Source organism: Otolemur garnettii, unplaced genomic scaffold (assembly GCF_000181295.1).
Source record: "Otolemur garnettii isolate 467f Iridium unplaced genomic scaffold, OtoGar3 scaffold00023, whole genome shotgun sequence".
Taxonomy (NCBI): Eukaryota; Metazoa; Chordata; class Mammalia; order Primates; family Galagidae; genus Otolemur; species Otolemur garnettii.
Window position 1 is genome coordinate 19,612,044 of NW_003852418.1, and position 13,160 is coordinate 19,625,203.

A 13,160-nucleotide genomic window follows, 5' to 3' on the forward strand; every position below is an offset into this window, starting at 1 on the left:
CCCCCCCCCCGCAAAAAGTGGTCTTTTCAGCTGGAAGTTCAAGCAGTCACACGAGTACATTCCCCGAGACGCACCCTCTGCTTTGCTGGGCAACAGTAGGGCTTTGTACGGATTCTCTGCCGGTCGCAGACAACATTGGAAGACGGACCCTCCAGTGTGATGTTTTAAGAAAATGAGTAATTTTTACTATTTCATCAGTTCTCAAGTGATTACAAGAATGAAGCCAATGAAGCAATTCTTTCATTCTAGTTCTCTTTCCCTTCCCTTTTCGGCTTTCCCCATCAAGTGCTTGGTGGTGAAGCACACGAGGACCCTGTCTGTGTCTCTGCTGAGGCAGCAGCAATTTCATGCACCGTTCTTCTGCACCATCAGTGCACCTGTCACACGGTAAAATCGGAAAATAATGCCTTCGTGTTCCTCTGTGAGAGGCTGTGAGTGCCCCGGTTAACCACACTTTGAGAACCGCTGGCGTGGAGAAACTTTCTGTATGTATGTGGATGTTTATGATCCTAGCACCTTTTTGGAGAAACTTTCTATATGTACTAGAACCAACCTAAGTGACCATCACGAGGAGAGTGGGTCCATAGATTGCTGCGTATTTGAGCAGGGAACTGCAGTGTGGTGGTGACAGTGAATGAACTAGAGCCCCAACACCTAAAAAAGCAACATCAAGTAAAAAAGTAAGTTACACAGTGATGCTTACTGTGGGCCATTATTTTACAAAGCTAAAACCAAAATCATAAAGAGTTCCATGTTGTCATGAATATAAATCCATATATCAAATCCATATATATATATAGAGAGAGAGAGAAGGTTTAAAACATGTATTGAAATGCTAAATGTAATTGAGGGTGAGGATTGCTTCTGACCAAGAGGAGAGGAGGGAGGGTGCGTAGGGAGCTCCAGTTTTACCTCTAATAATTTACATTTAACACTCTGAAGCAAATCTGGTAAACCAGAGGTTTGATGGACCAAGGCGACGGGTGGCGTTAGTTCGTTCTGTTTTCTACTCCCTCGGCATGTTTTAAGCATTTGGTTATCCAATTTTCTTTCGAATGGGGACATTTCATAACATGAAAAGGTTTCATTAAACATGTTTCTTTCTTTTTTTTGCAGTTTTTGGCTGGGGCTGGGTTTGAACCTGCCACCTCCGGCCTATGGGCCAGCGCCCTACTCCTTTGAGCCACAGGGGCCACCAAAATGTTTCATTTTTTAAAGACAGACTTTCCCTTTTACTTTTATAAGAATCTTAGTGATAGATTGAATCCTCAATCTTAGTTATACAGATAGCCTAAATTTTTTAGTAACTTTTTATTTTGATATAAAAATTTGTCACTTTTAAGGAAAATACAAAGAATTCTGACATACCCGTTATGAGACTTCACCAATTGTTTATTTGATTGCCTCATTTGCTGTATCTTATTTGTCCTGTGTGCATACTGTTCTTTCTCTCTCCCTTTCTCTCCCTCTCTCTGCCCTCTCATGCCGTGCATATGTGCACACAACAGAGTAGCACACGTGCAAACACACACATGCACACACAGGAGTGCATGCATGCATGCAGACACGCACCCAAGGAGCACACAGGAGCACACATATGCACACACATGTGTGCACACACAAGGAACACAAGCACACAAGGAGCACTCACACAGGAGCACACACATGCATACACAGAAGCACACACAGGAGCACATGTGCAAACACACACATGCACACACAGGAGTGCACATGTGCGCATGTAGACACATGCAGACACATGCAGACAAAGAGCACACATATGCACACACAAAGAGCACAAGCACACAAGGAGCACTCACACAGAAGCACACACACAGGAGCACACACGCACGTGCCCAGGAGTACCCACATGCACACACAGGAGCACACACACAAACACACACAAACACACACATGCACACACACGCACACAAAGAGCACACATATGCACACACACGTGTGCATGCACAAGGAACACACGCACACAAGGAGCACCCACATGCACACACAGAAGCATACACGCAAACACACACATGCACATAGAGGAGCACACAGGAGCACACATGCACACACACACATGCACACATAGGAGCACACACAGGAGCACACACATGCACACACAGGAGCACACTCAGAAGCACACACACACACAAGAGCCCACACACACACTTTTGCTTGCACTTGGTTCTGATACACATTGCAGGACCTGACACTTTCTGTACAACGGTCTTATTGAATATGTATTTATTGGGGGAGGGGAAAGTTGTTGAGATGTAATTTATATAAATAAGTAGTTTCCAATGTAAATCATAATGTAAGCATAAAGTGTGAAGTTCCATTGTTTATTGATTATGATAAATAATGTCTAAAAATAAGGGGAAAAACAGGATAAAAGCCCACTTCAATCCCACCAGCCAGTAACATCTAATGCTATTTTATGCGTATGTGTATATAAACACATCTTATTTATCTGGAATAAAGTTCTATTTCCTACTTTATTAATTAGTAACAGGAGTAGTATTGTCTGGTTTAAAATGTACATAATCATTAGTAATAATATATCAGAATTATTTTTGATATTTCTCTTATAATTAGTATTGAGATGCAAAGAACAAGAAATCTTATTATTGAAATTATATTCTTTTTTTTCTTGTTTCTAATTTGAGATCCGTGTGACTCCAGGCAGTTTCTACGTGATACTGATAAGCGTATTCTCTACTAATTAATGTCATTTTTATTTTTAAAGTTAACACCCTTAGTAGTGTAAGATGATCATACTAATCAAACAAGGGAATTGTTTTCAAGTCAGTTTCCTGGTAAACAAAGTCTGTCTGTACCCTCACTTAGAGAATGGATTGCAGTTTTATGTTTTTTACTGCCCTGCCAATGTTTGGTGTGCAGAAAATAAAGTAGAAACTAGGTGCGGCCTTTCAGAACCTTGAGGAACTGCCAGGGAGTTTCAGAAGAGGTTTAATATCTAATTAGAACACAAACAGCCTGCGAACATCAGAAATCAGCTATCCAGAGAGCTAGCCCAGAGGCTTAACCACACTATTTTCTTCTTTGTGAAATTAAAACATATTGGCTTCAATATTTTCCAGTGTAAGGTATGCAGTTATGTCCCCAGCACACGGCGAATCTGCCACGTCCTCACATCCACTGTATGATGTGTGCGTGGTTTACTTTTGGTGGATCACTTCATCATTCAGAAATTAAAAAAATAATAATTTACATTGCTGTGGGTAAAAGTTAACACGGCTAGAAAGCGGCTTCACTTGTAGTAGTCTATAGCTGTAAAAATGTATAGTGTAGATAAAACCTTTGTTACATGCCATTTATAATCTCTTGCCTCACAAATACCTGAGCCCAAATTCTAAGTTTCTTTCTCCTCTCCCTGTTGAAAGGGAGATTAGTAGACAGAGAGGCACTAAAGGACTGTCCGTGCTGAAAGGAAACGGTCTCATTAATAATTCCAGGAAGATGGAGAGAGAATTGGGAAGTGAAAAAGTTGCCAACATCTGTTTGCGTGTTTACACCAGGACGGCCTCAGTACGTAGCTGGCGAAGGTCTTTCATGTCATGTCTGTGATACTCTCAAATTATCTTGTCAGCCTTAGGATATCGCTGGATGACATGTGCCCCACAGTTAGAAATGACTGTGTCATTGTTAAGAGAATAGGCACCTGTAATTTCCACGCTTAGGTGGCTGGTGGGGACTGAGAGAGAGAGCATGTGCCACGTGTCTGTACAGGGCCTGTATGTGAGGTGAGGGTGCAGTGGCTCCAAGCTGCTCATCATCCTTGTCACTTGGGTTTTCAGGGAGAATGCCATCAGCCTCTGCGGAGATCCAAGAGGAGATGGGTCATCACCACCTTGGAGCTGGAGGAGGAAGACCCAGGCCCCTTCCCCAAATTTGTTGGCGAGGTAAGTAGGGAACTGCCTTTTGAGGACAGACTCCCGTCACCCTCTCCGTGTCACGGTGCCCTTTGGGGTGAAGAATTAAATCTTGAAAGGACCTATGCTATGAGTCCAGGTGGTGAAGTGGAGTAGATAGAGCACCGGGCTGGGACTCAGGATGCCTGTGTTCTAGAACCTGACCCTCTTCTGCTGGAGCGTGGGACTCCTCCTTGTGAGTGTGTGATGAGAATCGCCAACAGCAAGATGCCAGTCAAATCCAACGTGCCGGCCTGGTTCACTTGGCCCATACAGATTCTTCATTAAAAACTTCATTGTTGGCTCGGCGCCTATAGCTCAACCGGCTAAGGCACCAGCCACGTACACCTAAGGTGGCGGGTTCGAATCCCCAGCCCGGACCCGCCAAACAACAATGACGGCTGCAACCAAAAAATAGCCGGGCGTTGTGGCGGGCGCCTGTGGTCCCAGCTACTTGGGAGGCGGAGGCAGGAGACTTGCTTGAGCCCAGGAGTTGGAGGTTGCTGTGAGCTGTAATGCCACGGCACTCTACCCAGGGAGACAGCTTGAGGCTCTGTCTCAAAAAAAAAAAAAAAAAAAAAAAACTTCATTGTTGAAAAATAGGAAGATTGTGTTTAAAATTCTGCCCTTCTAGAAGCTTTTAAAAAATTGGAAGTTCTGAGCACATGGCGTCCACATTCCTATGTGACAACAATATGCTGGGGCTTGAGTTACCGGGAATACCACAGTCTCCACCATTCCCTACTTCCCCCCTGGTACTGCTGAAGACACGTGATGACATTGGAATGCCACCGTCTTTATACTTGGCCCATGTTCCTTTCTGCTAACTCCTTGGCACCAGTGGGGCTTTGAATTGTGTACTGATTAAGTTCTCCTATAGCTGGGACATTCTGTGAGTTTTAGAAAAACATTACAAATATTTTGCATTTTTATCATATTTATAAAAAATAGTATATGCCTACTGTAAAAAAAAAACATAGAAGTTAGAGTTTTTAAGGCTTAGTGGTTAAAAGCACATACTCTCAAGGGTTGGGAGGACTGTGTGGGCTGGTGTCCCCACGGCACCAGGTCCTGACTGGGGGAGTTAGATCTCCTTCCTGTGCCTTCGTCGATGCAGTGGGTCAGTGACAGCACTTACATTATGGTGATGTCCTAAAGACTAAGTAGGGAGAGCAAGTAAGACAGAGGGAGCCGGCTCATTCCGAGCTGCTTCTGAGTGTTAGCGGTCGGGCGGTCGCTTCTCTTTCCGAGGGATAGTCACTGGTAACACACCGGTATGTATTCTTACAGGTATCTCTCTGCAGATTTGCTAATGTGAATCTGGACAAAGGCAGCGAGATCACGTCACGTGTATGGCTGCCACTTGCCCGTCTTGTCTAAGGCGGTGTCCTGCCCGCCTTCCCTGGCAGTGAAAATAAATCTCCAACGGCTGCAGAGTATATCGCATATGAGATGCAAGGAGTGTCCTTATATGATTTATTTCATGTTGATGGACATTGCTGCTATGTATTAATATAACAGAGTTTTTTTTAAAAAACTGGTTTCAGCCAGTACTGTTGTTTCTGCGTCTTTGCACACCTGTTCATCTCTTTCCTGTGTGTCCCCAGCGGGGCCCCTGTGGGCGTGATCCTCACCGCTGCCTTTGACCCTCAGCCTCGCTCATCACAGTGGTTTGTTCTCACCCATTTTTTTCTTTCTGTTTGTTCTTCTTCCAGCTGTTCAATAATATGTCTGAAAATATGACATTAATGTATTTAATCAGTGGACCCGGTGTGGATGAATATCCAGAGATTGGTTTGTTTTCTATAGAAGATCACAAGAATGGAAAAATATACGTTCACCGCTCTGTGGACCGAGAGACTACGCCATCTTTTCTGGTATTTATCCTTTGATGCATCTAAGCTTGTGTTTATTGGAAAGCTCCTGCAGGACGATTGTATTTGTGCAGGAGTATTTAGACTGATTATTTGCCAGATTCTGGTATCACTGAGGTGTGATGCACTGTGACAAACTTTAGAAGGATGCGTGGGGCAAAGATTAGCATTGTGGGGTCCTGGACCTTGGCTTTGCAATGTTCCTGAAGTCAAGACGATCTGCTCTAGACCCTTATTCTAATGACCAGTATCCCAACAGATCAGGATATCTGAAAGCATGTGGGGGTTGAGTCACAGTAGGTTGAGCCTACTTTGTAAAGTAGGGTAATCTAGTTTTTATGAATGACATTTGAACTATGGAGACTAACTATAAACAGACTGCCTGGGCTGCCCAATATCTCATGAATGAGGACTCACATACCTGCGGACAGTGTCCTATGTATAACCAGGTGTTCTTGGGGTTCATCACCCCAACACCACAACCTGTTATGAAGTTGAAATTCAGGTTCTAAGCCAGGAAGGGAAATTGTAAGTAAAAGTGTTCCCAGCATGCATGGAGGTATATCATGTTACACATCTAACCTTTACCAGGAGGTTTCAGATGGCCAGAGTTGGCTCTGTTTTGACTTCATGGGAATGGACTTAGTTCTCAGAGCAAGAAGAGATTGCTTGACATTTGAGAAAAGTAATTTGTGAAGTTTTCTCTGGTGGCTTCAAAGCATTATGAACACATGTAGTAAAATATACACCCTTAACTCATTGCTGGCTCTGAATCTCCAATTTTTAAACAGGCAGTTATTCTCCCAGAGCTTCGAAAGACATGCAGAGATGACTCTGTCTGGGTCTCCGGTATCCATGCAACTCTTGCCTCCCTTCTGTGCGGTGTTGTTAAAAAGAAGGAACATGGAATTGTCATAAGGGGGCCCAGAGAAGGTGCTACTCAGTCCTTAATGAGCAGACAGTCTCCTGGGATCTTGGTAAAATGCAGATTCTGTTTCAGCAGGTCAGGGGTGGAGCCGAGACCTGCATTTCTAACTGCCTCCCTGCTGATCCTGGGCTGCTTCTCCGTGTGGAGCGGGAGGAACTAGCAGTGGTCATGGTCCCTGCAGGGATGAGGCCAAACTCTCAGTGCTTGTTTTTTGTTGCTGTTGTTTGTTTGCTTTTAACATTTTAAATGATGCACTCACGGTTGGCACGCTCAATGTTTGATACAGGCCTTTGTGCCTAGCAGCTGAGGGTGCAGCATCCAAGTCTTTGAGTGTTTTCTGAAACGTACAGTTGAGATGGAAACACTTGGCACATCTCAGATAGATCCTAAGCACCCTTTAGAGCAGAAAGTGAAAGTATGAAAGAGAAACAAATAGATCCCCACTGGCCATGTTATGTCAAGATTTCAAGGGACTGTGCTTGGAGCTTCCTGGCTGAGCCAAATCCATGTCCCACACAAGGACCACAGATGTCCTGCATACCGAGATATGTAAATACCTGATACTTGGCCCTCTCATCACGAGGACCACAGTTGTCCTGCATCCTGAGTTACGTCATGATCGGATACTCGCCCCTCTCATCAGACTACAGACTTTTATGAGGGAAGATGCAGGGTGGGGTTCTGAGGCGCCTCCACCTTCCCCATCAGGCTCTGTCCCATCACCCTCTCATGTTTTCCTCCATGGTTCTCATTACCTGAAATGTGCGCTTGTGCATCTGTTTTTCTGTTGATAGTGAATCACCCTCACTGGAACGTTAATCTGAGAGGGGAGAGATCCTGCCTTATTCTTAACTCTGGGGAAAACCTGCCTTTTCCTGCAGTCAAGACCAGGGCTTGTTACCTAACAGTTCTCTGTCAGTTAGGTGGGAGGAATGAAGAGGTTAATACACGAGCACAGTGAGATGTGTTCTCTGCCCTCCAAGGGGTCATGAGCTGAATTATGTTTCCTGAAAAGATGTGTTTGAGTCTGAGCTCAAGTTCAAGTACTGGTGAATGTGACCTTATTTGGATCCAGGGCCTTTGCAGAAATAATCAGATTAAAATGAGGTCCTACTGGATTGGGGGGGACGCAGTGGACGACCCAGTGGACACAGGCAGACACAGAGCAGAATGCCATGTGGGGATGGCAGCAGAGACTGGGATGGTGCCAGGGAACGTCAGGTTTGCTGTGAACCACAGAAGGAAGCTGGGGGATGGGCGGGGACGGACTGTCCCTCGGAGCCTTCAGGAGGAAGGCTGATGCCCGATTTCAGTTCTAGCCTCTAGGACTGTGAGGGAACACGTTTCTTTGTAGGGCACCCAGTCTGCTACGGAAGCTGTAGGGAACTAGTGTCCTGTGAGTGTCCCAGGGACGTGCGTCCTAGCTTACCCATCTGTTTCTGTAGAAGAACATTCATTATTGGTTTTGGCAGTCCATCAAGACAGGGAATTATTAAAAATCAGGTGAACCTAATGTAGTGGCCAAAAAGCATCCTAGTAGCACCACTTTACTCATGAGGACTCAGAAGGAATCTCCAAAACTAGCCAAAACATTAAGTTGTGTTTGGGAGGGGGAGGGGAGAGGCTAACTTCTTATTCATTCCAGAAATTTATCAGAAAGCAGGTGAGAAGTCCTGTAAGATATGAGACAGAGTTGGAAAGGGAAAAAGTCAGATTTTATCTGCATAGGAGTCTTATCTATTAATGTTAAAATACGTTCACTTTTATAGGGTACAAATACATCTCAAAATTCATCCTTTTATATTCCTTGAAATAAGTGTTTCATTGTTTGTTACCCCCACACAGCCATTTGGCCACTTCCAACCTGGGCATTAAGTCATTCTGTAATTTGCTTTTGGCACCTGCAAAGCTTCCACCTGCTCATTTGTGTGTGAAACTCTGGATCTTCTGCCTGTAATTTCAAATAGCCATACGGTGATCCATCATGCAACCACACCATGGTTTGTTTACCCAAGGGTGTAAATCTTAAGGCCATAACAAAAGGCTGAAAACACTTTCCAAGTGCAGGAAATAGCCGTGACACTTCCCCTCTGCATTGTGATTCTAAGTCCCCCCAAATTCTCAGCATCTTGCCAAAGAATAAACAGCACTCATGCTTCTCAAGCATCTCACAGAGCTAAAGGTCTCAGATGTAGCTTTTAGGATAATAAATGGAATCCAAAATAATAAACATAAAACAAACTGCACTTCTTGCTGGTAAGTGGAAGGCTTGCAGCTGGCGCAGTCCGGGAGCAGAGAGTCAGGGTGATTAAGGGCAAAGAGTTGCTGGCACAGTCATAAATTATGGAGGAGAATGTAGAGATGGTGTGGGAGAGAGCCAATTTGCTTGCACAAAAATTTAAAAATGTATGTTAGAGTCCCCAAAGCAGACTAGTTCAGTAGCAGAAGGCCTGCAGCCTCCTTCCATCTCACTGTGGGGGAGGCGGGCCGCTGACCTGACTAGGCTTGGGATCAGCCTAGTGGGCCCTTGGGCAGAAGCGCACCAGTGAGCAGCACGTCTGCAGGGGGGGATGGAGGAGCTGCCCCCACAAGGTCATGCAGAGGAGAACCGGAGGGCTCCCGGAAAGGGGGCAGGAGGGGTGCTGAGCCAGCTGCTCCCCGGGAGGCCCCACTCTGAGCCCTGAGGAGCCAGACTTGAACCTGGGCTACTTGGCCTCCATGCAGAGGGCAGAGCAGTCATGTAGCCTGGGCATGGCGCAGAGCTGGACGCCAAGGGTGCCTCTCTCCAGGGCTTCTGCGGGGCTATAACGAGCCCACCTGTATCAAGGGCTGGGGCTCTGTGCCTTTTCCCAGTGTCTGGAGAAGCACCTGACCTGGACACGGTGGTCCTGGAGAATCAGGGGCCCCCCTGCTGAGAGGGCTCTGCCTGGGGTAAAACTTTCCCTCTCCCTTTTCTCTGTCATATATTTATTATATTTCTTTGTTATATTCCATTAAATAAGCAATAGTTTTTGTTTGACACGTAGGGACGGAATCTTTTTTTAATTAATGGACTTTGTGTTTTAGAGCAGGTTTAGATTCACAGAATGGAATGGAAAGTAGTTTCCCATTCACCACCACCCCAGCCCACTGTCCTCTGTCACTAGGACCTGGCAGTCCCGTGGAGCCTGCGGCGTTACAGCTGACGAGCCCACGTTTGGCATTAGTATTAAGTTAGGCACATACTGCACCTGAGGGCTGACTCTCGGTGTTATACTTAAGGGGTTTTGGCGGAGGTCCAGTGGCAGCCTTCCCTACAACAGGATCATGCACCGAAGTTTCCTTGCCCTGAAAATCCTCCTGCTCCCCTTGTTGTCCCCCCCACTCCCAACCCCTGGCAACCACTGAATGTGCACAGCTGGGATTACAGAGCGCGCGCCTTCCAGACTGGCTTTTCCACTTAGCAGTCTGCATGTAGGATCCCCATCTTTTCATCTTTGTCTACCAGTCCGTTGTCTGGTGTGCCTTAGCCAGTTCATCCACTCGCTTCCTGAAAGACCTCGTGCCGCTTCCACTTTTCAGCAATTACCAATAAAGCTGCTGTAAACATCGGTCGTCGTGCACACATACATTTTCAACACATTGCTGGATGGTATGGGACGAGCACATTTAGTTTTGAACGAAACCACCGGACTGTCTTCAAAAGTGGCGGCACCATTTACATTCCCACCAGGAATGAATGGGAGTCATTGTGCTTACTTTTTAGGTGTGAAATTAACGAAGGCCTCTGATAAAATTTTAAACAATAGAAAGATCTGTGAAATATTAATGGCAAATCTTGTCCTACCTTCCAACTTTTTGCTCCATTCACATTTCTCCGGGGGGGAACAAAGACCACAGAGAAGTTATGATATTCATTCTTCACTTACTAGATTTAATATCAAGTATTTCTTTTGTAACTTCTTGGACAGAGCAATGACACTAGAACCCTGAAGTACATTTACTCCTTCCACACTTGGTGTGTGTTTTACTTTTAAAAATGCATTTCAAGGGGTGGCGCCTATGGCTCAAAGGAGTAGGGCACTGGCCCCATATGCTGGAGGTGACGGGTTCCAACCCAGCCCTGGCCAGAAACTGGAAAAAAAAATCCTTTGCACTAAAAATGCATTTCAAAAATATACATATGGTAAAATTTATATCTCTCCCCAACACCTTTAGCCTGGAAACTACTGATCTCTTCTCCTTCCACAACTTTTTCCTTTGTTTGGGGTGTCACAGAGATGGAATCGGACAGTATGTCACTTTTCAAGTCTGGATTTGATATTCATCCGTGCTCTTGCGTACATCACACGTTTATTTCATGTTATTGCTGATTAGCAAACTGAACAACACTTGGGTTCTTTTCTGGTTTTGCTGATCGTAACAAAGCCGCCATAAACATAAATTTTACGTGAACATCAAGTTTTGTTTTTTTAGGTAAATAACTAGGAGTGACTTTGATGGATCACATAAGTGTATGTTTAGCTTTATAAGAAATTCCTGAACTATTCTTCAGTGGGGCCCAACTGTTTGGTGTTTTCACTAGGAATGTATGAGAGTTCCAATTGTTCTGAGTCTTTGGCAACACGGAGCAATGGTCAGGTGTTTTTCACGTTAGCCATTTCAATAGGTAGGGAGTGGTGCTCATTGTGGTTTTAATTTTGATTTCTCTAATGACAAATGATGGATTATCTGTTGTCTGTCTGTCTTCCATGGAGAAGTGTCTGTTCAAATCGTTGCCCATTTGAAAATTGCATTGTTTGTTTTTTTGAGTTTTGTATCCAAATCATTTGTCAGCATATGATATGCGAATATTTTCTCCCAGCCAACGGCTTTGTCTTTTCAATTTTTCTTTTTAATAATAACTGTTCTTTGCAGAGCAAAAGTTTTATGTATTGAAGAGGTCTAATTGGTATTTTTTCTTCTGGATCGTGTTTTTGGTGTCATATCTATCATCATGGGGATTTTCTCATTGTTACTGCTAGAATTTTCACACTCTTATGCTTTATGTTAAGATCTATGGTCCATTTTGAGTAATAATTGTTGTCTAAGGTGTGAGATGTAAAGCCAAAGTTTCTTTTTTGGCTTACGGACATCCAATTGTTGCAGCACCATTTGTCGAGAAGACAGTTCTTTCTCCACTGAATTGCCTTTGTACCTTTCTCAATAGTCAATAAACTGTATTTTGTGAGCTTATTTCTGCACTCTTTACTTTGTTCCATGGCTATGTATTCATTTTTTCACCAATGCTATGCTCTCTGGATTATTTTCTTTATAACAAATCTTGAGATTACATAGTGTGAGTCTTCTTCTTCTTTTTAAAAGTATTTTGGGTATTCAAATCTCTTTGCCTTTCCATATAAATTTCTAGGTCAGACTGTTGACATCCCTAAAAATTTCTGCTAGCTTTTTGATTTGGCTTGCACTGACTTTATAGGTCAGTTTGGGAGGAGGTGTTATGGTGGCAACCTTGAGTCATTAAGTCCATAAACACAGTGTATCTTTGCATTCAATTAGGTCTTCTTTAATTTATTTCATCAGTGTTATATATGTTTTTAGTAAACAGATCCTGCATATATTTTATATTTGTAAATGGCCCTGTTTTTAAAATTTTGGTTTCTGATTATGCATTGCTGGTTTATAGAAATGTAATTGATTTTTACATATTAATGTTCTATCATATGGCATTGTTAGAACTGATTTCACATTCTCAGGATAATCTCCATTTGCTCGTCTTGTACTAATTTTTATGTATTTCTTGCTATTATTTGATAATATTTGTTGAAAACTTTTGAGTTTAAGTTTATGAAGAATATTGTTCTATAGCCTTATAATTTTTAAAAATATGACTTGGCATTATGATAATGTTAGTCTCATGCAATAAAGAGGGAAGTGTTCCTTCTTTCTATATTTTCTGGAAGAGACTGTTGAATTGGTATTACTTCTTCCTCATGTTTTGCTAGAATTTGACAGATTCCAGTCACCTGGGCCTGGAGCTTTTTGTTTTTATTTCATGAAGATTTTAAACTACAAATTCCATTTCTTTAATAGACATGGGACTATTCAGGTTACCTATTTCTTCTCTGGAGAGTTTTTGTAGTTTTTCTTTCTTGAGAATTTGGTCCATTTCATTTAAGTTGTTGAATACATCGGCATAAACTAGGCCACACTGCTCCTTATTACTCTGTTAGCACTGCAGGGGCTGCAGGCAGGCCCTTCTTTCCCCCTCAACAGTGACGTCCCCTGCCACTCATCACTCTTTCTAGATCCTTTTAACCAATCCTTTCTAAGGACCAGTTCTAGATCCATTTAACCAATCATTACTAAGGACCAGTTCTAGATCCATTTAACCAATCATTTCTAAGGACCAGCTCTAGATCCATTTAACCAATCATTTCTAAGGACCAG

General features: G+C 43.5%; 1 protein-coding gene across 1 annotated transcript in view; it reads left to right on the forward strand.

Moving 5' to 3' along the window:
• The window catches only part of CDH26 (cadherin 26), a 45,715-nt gene that overhangs the window by 4,557 nt on the left and 27,998 nt on the right, over positions 1-13,160 (forward strand). Inside the window, exons 3-4 of the mRNA XM_023511988.1 lie at positions 3,819-3,923; positions 5,648-5,809. Of these exons, the coding sequence (XP_023367756.1) occupies positions 3,819-3,923; positions 5,648-5,809 (267 nt within the window). The remainder of the gene's footprint in view (positions 1-3,818; positions 3,924-5,647; positions 5,810-13,160) is intronic.